This window comes from Trichechus manatus, unplaced genomic scaffold (assembly GCF_000243295.1).
Source record: "Trichechus manatus latirostris isolate Lorelei unplaced genomic scaffold, TriManLat1.0 scaffold00078, whole genome shotgun sequence".
Lineage (NCBI taxonomy): Eukaryota > Metazoa > Chordata > Mammalia > Sirenia > Trichechidae > Trichechus > Trichechus manatus.
The window spans coordinates 360,569-372,336 of NW_004444014.1; the positions used below are offsets into that span (position 1 = coordinate 360,569).

Consider the following 11,768-nt stretch of genomic DNA (forward strand, 5'->3'; position numbering starts at 1 on the left):
TCAGTCCCTCGGGGAGTTTGGATGTGTCTGTGGGGCTTCCATGACCTTTGCTTGTACAGAATTATTATTTTGTAAGAAACAGAAGCCAACTTTGGCTGAATTAAACAGGAAATGAATTTACTAAAAAGATCTGAGTGCTGATAAATGGTATAACTCCTATGGAGGACAATTTGACAGTAGTTAGCAAAATTACCTATGAAGCAGCAGTCCTTCTTGTGGGACTCTATTGCCAAGATATACTGGTAGTAACTAAAATACACAATGACATGTGAACAAGTTATTCCTTATGACCTTATTTGTAATAACAAAAGACTGGAAACAACCCAGATGTTCACTGGAAGAGACTAATGGAATAATCGATGATATGGTGACAAATGGAATGCTTTGTAGCTGAAAAAAAGTAATGAGAAAGACTTTTATCTCCTAGTAATGAGTGATCTTCATGGAATATATTAAGTGAACAAAGTAAGGTGTGGAAAACCTTACACATTCCCTTTTTAAGAAAATGAGGATGATTCTAGCTGTTTCAGCAGTGAGTTGGAGTTGGAATATATAAGCAGAGTCCCTGGTCTGAAAGAAATCTTAGTCATGAGTCTAAGAGTGTATTTGCAACACAAGTCAGAATCGACTGCAACAGGTTTGTTTTTTGTTTGTTTTGGTTATATTTGCAACATCTTTATATACATGAAAATACCTAAGGTAGATGGGCTTTTGAAGGGAATGGAAATAATCTTTGCTACTATTGAATGTCTTTGCTAGTGTTAGATTGAGATAATAAAAAGAACACAAAAACAACAACTCTTACTGTAGCCAACAATTTTATTTTCTTCCTTCACAAGCCTTAACCAAGTACTCAGTACTCATGGCTGTTGTTGGGTGTCTGTTCTTTCTATTTCTTCCCCTCACATTTTGGTGGAATTGATAATGAAAATGCTTAAGGCAGGCAATAAAACAGGCAAATAGGAATTGGTATATGACTAATCCACAGAACCTTTAATCAGGCTTTTAATAACTGTCATGATGAATGTACTTGTTTGATTGTCATATCTGACATCCTGTTATCAGGTACCAAGGCCTTAAAATATGCTCTAGTTATAAAATAATATTTGTGAAACTATAAGTAGATTAGGCATTCTGTAGAACAACAGAGAATCTACAGTGTGTTTCATATTTATCACGAATGTGTTAACCTTACTGTATCAATCAGAGAGTCTAATTTCCCTTGCCTCTTAGATTTTCAGTCCTTCATCAGTTGCTATTGATCTGATACCTCATAGGGAACTGAAGGCTGTTTTTGTTGATCGTAATCATTAAAGCTTTTTGAAGTTGGAAATTGTAACTTGCCTTGAGAACATCAGGTTACAATTTTCAAGTTAGATCTTCTAGTTACTGAGAATCTGTAAGACCATGCAAAAGGAGTATGCATAGTATTAGGAGACTCCTTCCTTCCTACCTTCCAAGTATACTGGGCAGGACACTCTCTTAAACTTCATATTAGGGCCATAGCAAAAATTTGTACTTGATTGACTAAAACTACTTTATTTTAAAATGTCACATTAGTTTTAATTCATTTTGCAGCAATTATTATTATTTCATTCCCAGGAATACAAACAGAAGATCCTAATGCTGTGGTCATAGGATTGGCACCAGAACATTTTCATTATCCAGCTCTGAATCAAGCATTTCGGTAAGTGTTTAGCTATTTATTTTTCATCTGATTATACACTCCCTTTCTTTAACTTTGCCAGGTAAAGTTTTGCTTTCTGGCCCCCGAGACTGTATGTGAGGACAGACATCTTCAAGCAACATCAAATAATATTACTATCTTGACTTTGTTTTTTTTAAAAAATGATCAATATGTTAAAATGTGATCATTGGGATTTTTCTGGTTTATAGAATCAATGTTCTGGAGCAGAAATTCATAATAAAATTGCAACTTTTTAAATCTAGTGGCTTTAACTTTTATTATTATTTTAACTTTTATTCTCTACTGACTATGCTAATCTCCAAAGGAAAATAGCATCCAGTCTAATGCACAATAAACTACAAATGTGGTTCTCCCTCCAGAGAGAATCCAAGCTGTAGAAAAGAGTTGACACATTCGACCACATTTTCGGAGAAATTATTTGATGAATGATCATTATAGCCTGAACTGAGGTTATGGCACTGTTGTTGTAGTTAGGTGCCGTCGAGTCGGTTCTGACTCATAATGACCCCGTGTACAACAGAAGGAAACACTGCCTGGTCCTGCGCCATCCTCACAATTGTTGTTATGCTTGAGCCCATTGTTGTAGCTACTGTGTCAATCCATCTCATTGAGGGTCGTCTTCTTTTTTGCTGACCCTCTGTTTCACCAAGCATGATGTCCTTCTCCAGGGACTGATCCCTCCTGATAACATGTCCAAAGTGTGTGAGACATAGTCCTACCATCCTTGTTTCTAAGGAGCATTCTGGTTGTACTTCTTCCAAGACAGATTTGTTCGTTCTTTTGGCAGTCCATGGTCGTGGCATTAGGGTGAAGAAAATAGATTCAGGAGAATTTTCGAAGGTAGTGTCAACATGACTTGAATGATTAGATGTAAGTGGTGAAGAAGACCAGTGAATCAAAGAGGACATCCATATTTCTAAACTGGACAAATGTGACAGAGAACACGCCCTGTTTGGGGTCTAGGAGGTAATGAGTGTAGGTTGAGGCTGTTTGGTCTGTGGGATGTCAAAGTGGAGATGTTCCAATGGCTATTGGGTAGAAAATAGGGGAAACATAACTAACCTGAGATGATGCTAGAAATCTTTGCTGTTGGTGTGTACGTTTTACTTTTTGTGTTGCTTCCAAAAGGAAGCCTACACACTGGTGCTTGTACTTGCTAAGATAAACTGGATCAGAATTTACCTGTGAACCTATCCCAGAGTGAGCTTGTGACTTTTTCATGACACATTGCTTGAAGATGTCCTTCAAGGTATATGGTACTAAAATTTCTTTTGCTTTGCTTGCTTAAATTATCCTAGTTTAGCTTCTTGGGAGGGATTATCCCACCCCGTGCTTAAGTAAGGTCTACAACTATCCCAATATTAGGTTTCATGTGAAATAGAGAACCTGCTATTATTTTTTACTTCCAAATTTACCCCCTCAAACTTTTATTCATTTCTCTAACCATAAAATTCAAGGAGAAGGTATTGATTGATTTTAGCTGGTAATTTGGGAAGGACATCTTTAATAGGAAGTTGGGTGGTCTCTGTCTTAGATGAATACTAGACTCGGTAATAAAAATGTATGTTGACATAATACTGACTTTGTAATTGCTCGGATGCTATCTAATTAGTACACTTTCCTAACCATATTGATTTTTTTTTTAAAAAAACACTACATTTTAAAGCATTACAGTGCACTTACAGGTCAACTCTAATTTCACAAATGCACTTAACAGCTGGGTGGAGAGTTAACAGAAGGATTTTAGGTCTTGCCCTGCTTTGCATATTGATGTTTCCACAGAGACCATGCCTTCCAACCAATGACTGCAGCTGTTTGGATTGTGTGTGACAAATGTAGACATCTCACATAAACCACCGATTAGTTAAATTACTATCCAGGTTGATGAGGAGAATAAACATTGAATTCTAAACCCAGTTGCCTTGAATACCAGCTTCAGGGGCATATTGCCTTCAGGCATGCATATCAACCTCCACATTACACTGCCTCTTATTTACTGTGTTTTTAATGAGTAGTGTCCCTCCTCCCCCGGATGCATAGTACAGTCTGTCTGCAGATATGTCTTAAATGTGTGAATGAAATTGAGAACAGTGAATTTTAAAGAATTGTTTTTGGGGGAGGATGTGAACCAGTTATAGGGAATGGATATAATTTGGGTTCGTATTCTATAGAACATTCAAATCCTAAGGTCCATTGGTGGCTTTTTTCCTTTTACCTAATACTAAAAGATACAAAGAAAAATATAATGAATACCTATATATCTATCAACCAGATTAAGAAATGCCAATTATTAACACATTTGTTATCCTCCACATATCGCTCCCCAACTGCATCACCCTGGACCCAAAGGTAATTACGATTATGAATTCAGTGTTGATCATTCTCATGTATTTATTTATACTTGTAACACATATGTATTTCTAAACAGTATGTAGTATTGTTTTGCATGTTTATATTGTATGTATTCATTAACTTGCTTTCTTCCCTAGTAATATTGTATCAGTATGACTAGATCTAGTTCATTCATTTTCACAGCTGTATTACCTCCTTTCAACAGTCTTTTTCATCTTCTGGCCTGAGTTAGAAACCCAGAACTAGAGGGTTTTAGTAATGCACCAATTATAACTAAATTGGATGGTCACTATTAGGAGAAAAGCTACCTGGGCAAGCAGATCATTTAATAGTCTAACCTGAACTTAGTATCAACAAGACTAAGAAATATCTAATCACAAAAGCAATATGTCTCTGTGGTGGAAAACTTTAAAAGCTAAAAAAAAAAAAAAAATTACTTGTAATTGCACCACAGTTAACATTTTAGCACAGAGCTATTTCATTTGTTTTTATATGCACATATGTAATTATACAAAAAATGAGAATGCACAACATATACACTATAACTTGCTTTTTAATAACTCAACAGTGTATTATTGTGCACATTTTTCCACATCCTTAAATATTCTTCTAAAACATGTTTGATTCATACAGCACATTCTACTTAAGGAGCTGTCATAAATTATTTAGCCATGGGTTTCCTATTGTTGGTTATTTCCAGGTTTTTTAAATTAGTTTTTAAAACTTCTGAGAACATTTTTGTTGAGCAGTATTTATGTTTTTTTCCTTTAGAATTTTTTTTCAGAAGTAGAGTTGCCATTTCAAAATAATTTCTAAAACTTGTAACAAGGAAAACACTGCGTGGATTTGTAAGGTTAAAGCATTTGCTTAGCCTAGGAAAAGTCTGTGGGATTTTTTTCTAAATTAAGAGCAACTGCTCTCCAGCTTCTTGAGGAACTTATTAAAATGTCATTACAACTGAAGATAAATGACATCCCAACTGTCCAGTTTAAATGCATAGGTGAAGCCTGTTTAAGAATAATGTTTTGAAGCTTTGTTAATGACTTCTTTCCTGTTAACTGTTGCACAGTGTGAGAATCCTCCGAAAGTCTTAGAGATGTGTTTGTAAATACTCACTAAAATGTACAGAGATTAGTTTTTTGTTTTCCAGGCAAAAGGAGATTCTTATCACCATAAATGGTTTCTGTTGAAGACTGAATTGCTTTCTTAAGAAAAAATTTTTAAAAATTGAACTACTCCATTGTATTCAAGTCCTTAGAAAAGGAAGAAGAGGGAGGAAAAAAACCCACAATAACGGCCTCAGTTATTACTGCATTTATACTCTAACTGTTGAATCTTTTCTAAGTATTTAGAGCCCTGGGCATGAGTAATTCCAGAATATTGTGGCAGCAGGGTTCAAATTAGAAATGTTTCTGTGACTTTTTTCCATTTTGAAAGAACTGCCTGCTACACAGTCTTCTTAATTAAAGTCCAGACTATAAAAATAAAACACTTTGGAGATGAGAAATTGTTTAAGACTTATAAAGAACTTGTTATTTAAAGCATTCATTATATATGTGGAAGAGGAACTTTATGTGCAAAATTGAAAATCATAGGATACAGAATTTAGTTAACTATCAGGGTCACGAACTGTTCTGTTTTTAATTTGGAAAGCTGCTTTTATGATCAAGGCAGCTCTTGCAGTGCTAAATAAAAGTTTCAGGTGAAATGAAATGAAATTGCTAGGTTATAGGATAGATACTTGTTTTGCTTTAATAAACATTGCCAAACAATTTGCTTAAATGATTGTACGAAGCCATAGGTTTCCACCATCTACAAATGAGAGTTCCACCTGCTCCACATTCCTGTGTAATTGTAGCTACTCTGATTGATGTGTACAGCGGTATTACTCAGTTTCAGTTTGTATTTCCCTGATTAGTAATGATGTTGAACATCTTTTCATATACTTATTGGCCATTGGATATCTTCTTTTGTGATGTGTTCATTCTGGTCTTATCTTTTTCTAATTGGATTGTCTTTTTTCTTATTGATTGGTAAGCATTCTTTATGTGTTATGTATAGGAGTTTTTGGTTGGATGTGTATATCATGTCTGTCTATATCCCTATATCTGTATCGGATCACTGTCTGTAGTTTGCCTGTTCATTCTCCTGATATCTTCTGATGAACAGAGTTTTTAATTTTGATGCATCCAGTTTATCAGTCTTCTGTTCTGCTTAAGAATTCTTTGTCCACCCCGAGGTCGTGAAGATACTCTCCTGTGTTTTCTTCTGCAAGTTTTATTGTTATAACTTTTACAATTAGGTCTAGGATGTATTTCAAATTCATTTGTTTGAATTATGTGAATTAAAGAGTTTATTTTTTTCCATACAGATATCCAATTGCTCCAGCACTGTTTATTGCAAAGACCCATTCTTTCTCTGTTGAATGGCAGTGGTGCTTTTGACATAAATCAAGTGACTGTGTATGTGTGGATCTGTTTCTAGATTCCTCATCTATCCTTTTGCCATTCCGCACTGTCTTGATTACTATAGCTTTATAATGTCTTAATTTCTAATAGTGTACATCCTTCAACTTTATTCTTCTTTAAGATTGTTATAGCTAGTCTAGGTCCTTCTGTATAAATTTTGGAATCAACTTGTCAATTTTCACCAAAAAAAGAAAGCCTACTGGGATTGTGATTGGTGTAACATTAAATCTATAGATTTGGGGAGAATTTACACCTTAACAGTAAAATGTTTTCCAGTCTATGAAAATGGAATACATCTCCATTTATTTAGTTTTTATTTTTTTAAATATTTTCTCAGCAGTGTTTGTTGATTTTAGAGTATGGGTCTTAAGACATATTGCGTTAAATTCTTGTATTTCATGTGACTTGATTCTTTTGTAAATTGTATTTTGTTGAATTTCATTTTTAATTTTTTTGGTATTACAGAGAAATTTAATTGTTTCTTTGTATGTTAACTGTCTATCCAGTGGCCTTCCTAAATTTAATTATTAATTCTAGTAATTTATTTCTAGACTCTTATGGATTGGATTTTCTACATAGACATTGTGTCATCTGCAAAATAATGACAGTTTTACTTCTCCTTTTCCAGTCTTTATGTTTTATTTCTTTTTCTTGCTGTATTATTGTAGGATTTTCAGTACAGTATTAAATAGAAGCGGCCTTATGTTATTCCAGCATTCAGGGGCAAAACTTTCCATATGCCACCACTTTCACTACTTCTTACTAGGTCAATAAGCTACATAAATATACTTGTTTTTGACTTCTGACTAAAATCAGAAATAGCAGTGTTCATGTTGTCTTAGATCTTGTTTTATTTCATTTCATTTCCCTCTTTTTAGAAGATTTCTATTTCATATGAACATCGAGTCCTTAAAGACACGTTACATTTTTGTCAGTATTTAATGAGAGAATTACTGTGCCAATGTGATATTGAAGGCATTCTGTTGGTTTCAATTAATTAAATGTTAATGAGGTTTTCCTTAGTTTTTTTTTTCATGATTTACTATTGTTTCTGTGTTTGTCTGGTTGATTGATTTTACCTATAAACATTGAATGTTAAGACTTTGGTGATCACCTAGTTCAGTAATTCTCAACTAAGGACAATAATATCCAGCCCAAATGTCAGTAGTGCCGAGTTCAGAAGCCCTGAACTACTCACCTTCATTTGATAAGAGACTGAGGACCCCAAATGTGAAGTGATTGCCATTACTGTTATAAGTAGCAGAGATACTACACTCCCTACGCTTATAAATATAGTTGTTATTGCTGTCAGATACTGCGTACATCATCTCTATTCCCCAAGAAAGTTAAGTATTATATAGATCAAGACACAGAGACAGAGAGGGGTTCATCCATTAATTAATGTATCCAGTAAACATTTAGTGAGAGCTACCAGGCATTTTCCCAGAAATAGCAAGTTCAGTGATGAGTAAAACCGATGGGCATAGTGAAGATTATGTTCTGGTGAGGAAGACACAATTAGATAAGGATTGAAATTGCAGTAAGTGATATGAAGGAAGAAACTCAGGGATAAAATAGAGATAAAATGTAAGGAGGAAGTCCACTTTAAATAGGGAGGCTGAGGATGGTTTCCCCAGGGTGCTGACATTTAAGCTGAGGCCTGCTGAATGAGGAGGAGATGGCCATGTGGAAAGGAGAGGCACTGTTTCAGGTGGAGGGAACCCCTTGTGTAGGGGCTGAAGCAGGAAAGAGTTTGTTGTAGAAACGGAGAGCAGATTGCTGCGGCTGGAACACAGTCAGCGACAGGGAAGGTGGCTTGAGATGAGATGAAGACGTAGATGGGGGCCAGATAGGGCAAGGCCTTATACACTGAGAGCGGACTTTGGATTTTATACCGTTTGCAGTGAGAAGCTATCAAAGGGCTTTAGGCAGGGGATGGACATGATCTCATCTGTGCTTTTAAAACTCCTGCTATTGCCTGTACAGTGGATTGGGAAAATAGGGCAAGAGTAGAAAGCAGAAAGACCAGTTAGAAGACTACTATGGAAGTTCAGAATGTCACACACATTCAATTTATGTCCAAAATGGCTTTAAGATATTTTTATTTTTGTTTTGGAATTGGACTTTACTGGATTTGCTAATGGATAGGGATGTTGGGGTGGGGGAGGAAAGTGAGAAATCAAGCTTGTTACAGGTTTTTTGGCTTGAGCAACTCGGTGACTTTATTGAGATGGGAACGACTAGGGGACAAACAGGTTTTGGGAGTGGCATGAGAGGGACTTGCCGGTTTGATGTACATATGAGAGGTGTCTGACAGTTACTTCAGCTGCAGTGTAATTTCCTGCCCACATGCTCCACCTTCAGTGAAATAGTAAAAGTTGATCACTTTCCTAGAAAAGTTATCTAGAAAGAGAGTATAGTGTATTTGGAAGAGTACTAGATTGACTTTCAGAAGTCCTGGTTCCCAGTAGTGGTCCTGGCTTTCCTTGGTGGTACAATTGATTTCTGCCAACCTCTCTAGAGAGTCTCCTCGTCTGTGAAATGGAGTCTGTTGAACTTGATGTTCCTTAAGGTTCCTTTCAGTAATACCTTGTGGCTCTGAGTTTAAATTATCCCCTCAGCTTTTCTCTCACTGTTCTGCCTGAGATTTTTATATTATGGCCCTGCTCATGGGCTAGGTTTTTACAAAGCAAAACCCTGGAGGCGTAGTGGTTAAGAGCTACGGCTGTTAACCAAAAGGTCTGCAGTTCGAATCCACCAGGGGCTCTTTGGAAACTTTGTGGGGCAGTTCTACTCTGTCCTATAGGGTCGCTATGAGGTGGAATCGACTCGACGGCAATGGGTTTGGTGTTTTTTTTTTTTTTCTTTTTATTTAAATTCCCTTGCCCACATAAAATTTACAGCCTGAAATATTTGTTCTTTGTGCCTTTCTTCCCCTCTCTTTTTGCACTTCAGCGGGTTTATAGTTAGAAAATCCTCAAATTTTCTGCTGTTGTATTATTTCTAGTTACAAAACCAACCCACCCTTTGTTGCCCTGTCTAGTAAATATAAAAACATTCAAGTACTGGGATGTCTATTTTTGATATTTTAAAAAATGTTTTTAAATATAAAAGATCTTTTAGTCTTTGTCCTAGGAAGTGTTTACTTCTCAGTATTTCATATCCTGAATATGCCTTGACTCTTCAAAGATTCAATAAAGCTTATGCTGTGCAAAGAAGAATGACAGAAGCATTAACCACTTCCCTGAGAGATGCCTATCTTCTCCAGCCTCATGGAAAACCAGTTCCCACTTAGAGAAATGGAGAGGAACCCAGAGTTTCAGCCCTTCCCGGGAAGGCACTAAAGTACTGCCTGGGAATTAAGTACACACATCAATCAAGCTTATAAGTCTTATATCCAGTTAATATATAATAAAATATTAACAAAGCTAAATCAAATGAGTTTTTAGTTTAGCTATATAAGTGGAAAGCAATTTTGAGGTCTGTTGCATAAAGAATTCCAGTTCCGTGGTAGAGGAGCAAATAAATGGGGCTGGGGGTGGGGTGGCAGGAGGAGAGAGAGAAATCACCCGTTATCATCGCACTGCTACCAGCTGTGGTCTGTCAAGGCCAGCAGTGGCTGCACCAGGTTTCCTAACGATTGGATTTCAAGATCTGCTTTAAGAAATAAATTTGTATTAATACTAGTGAATAAATTTGAAGGACCTGTCCTGTGCTGTGAGCAATTTGTAGTAACAGTAAGGTCCTGTAATAGTCCAGTATTGGTTTTTACTTAATAAAATTGGTTTTACTTAATAAAATAGTCCAGTATTGGTTTTACTTAATCATAAATGTCTGAATCCTGCATCTCCCACAGGAAGGCATTTCCATGCCCACTGACAAGAATAATTTAGCAGTTTCATAGTAGAGCGCTTAATTACTCATAATTGTGAAGGGTAAGATATAATGAATTCTTTCTCAATGGACATACTAAATATTTTAACTAAGTAGATGACTTAAAGTAAATTAAGCTAGTGAGATCATTTGTTACATTGGTTAAAAGCAGTTTAAGAAACATATTGTGTCGTGCATCCTATTAGATGAGAATATGTGCATGACATTCTGCTGGGGGACTAAAGGCTGACTTGTTGGGATAGATGGCAGGGTTTTGGGGATAGGGCCGGGAGATAAGTATTGAGAAGTTCATGGGGTTTTTTAGATTTGTTCTGTTATGTTTTACATGAGTCACTAATGAGAATCTTTAGCTATACATAGAAAGCTCTTTATGCTCTTGTTTGATATGAGAGGATTGGTTGTAGTGTATCAGGACAAGAAGCCCTGGTGGTGCCAACATCCAGGCGCAACCTAGAGAGACTGAGAACTGCTAACTGAAAAGTTGGCAATTCAAACCCACCCAGCGGCACTATGGGAGAAAGACTTGGCGATCTGCTTTCATAAAGGTTACAGCCAAGAAAACCCTGTGGGGTTTTCTACTCTGTCACGTGGGGTCACTGTGAGTCGCAGTTGACTGGGTGGCACCTAACAACAGCAACATATCAGGACAAAGGAAGGACTTCACAGTAAAGGCTCTCCCTTAAACCTTGTTGGTATGTTCTTCAGGGAAGATGGCCTGATTTGTAAAGTAATACTGAAAGTAGTCACAAGGTAGAAGAATAAGGAGATAAAGGTACAAGCAGAAACTGTTTTTAAAACGCTCTATTAAATTTCTAAATTAAAAAGAAACTTAAGTTTTGGAGTAGAAGAAACAGGAGTTTGGGTATGTTAGGAGTTAGCTGAGTGCTTCACTGCAGCAGCGATGGTGTAGTGTTGTAAAAGGCTCAAGAGCCTCCTGCTTACCGTTAGGGAAGGTTGAAACAACGTGTCTCATTAAGTTAAGCTTCTTCCCTTGAGTGTCTTATTTAGCTTTAGTTCTCTTAATTTTCTTTCCCTGGTGATTTGGGTAAAGTGTCTGAAACCACTAAAGGTAAAAGGTTGAAGCAATCCCAAATTTAATAATCTATCACCTTTCTTTGGTGTATCTGAGTGTAATTCCCAGCAGTTCTTTGCGAATTCATTAAAAGACAGCAAGTCATTAAAAGTTAATAAGATTCAGCAGAGTAGCAGGATACAAGATAAACATTCAAAAATCAGTTGGATTCCTATACACCAGTAAGGACAACGATGAAAAGGAAATCAGGAAATCAATACCATTTTCAATAGCCCCTAAAAAGATAAAATACTTAGGAATAAATCTGACCAGG

General features: G+C 36.3%; 1 protein-coding gene across 1 annotated transcript in view; it reads left to right on the forward strand.

Annotated features, from left to right (window-relative positions):
• HDHD2 (haloacid dehalogenase like hydrolase domain containing 2) overlaps positions 1-11,768 on the forward strand; it is a 24,912-nt gene that overhangs the window by 8,184 nt on the left and 4,960 nt on the right. Inside the window, exon 4 of the mRNA XM_004380874.2 lies at positions 1,603-1,687. Coding sequence (XP_004380931.1) covers positions 1,603-1,687 — 85 coding nt within the window. The remainder of the gene's footprint in view (positions 1-1,602; positions 1,688-11,768) is intronic.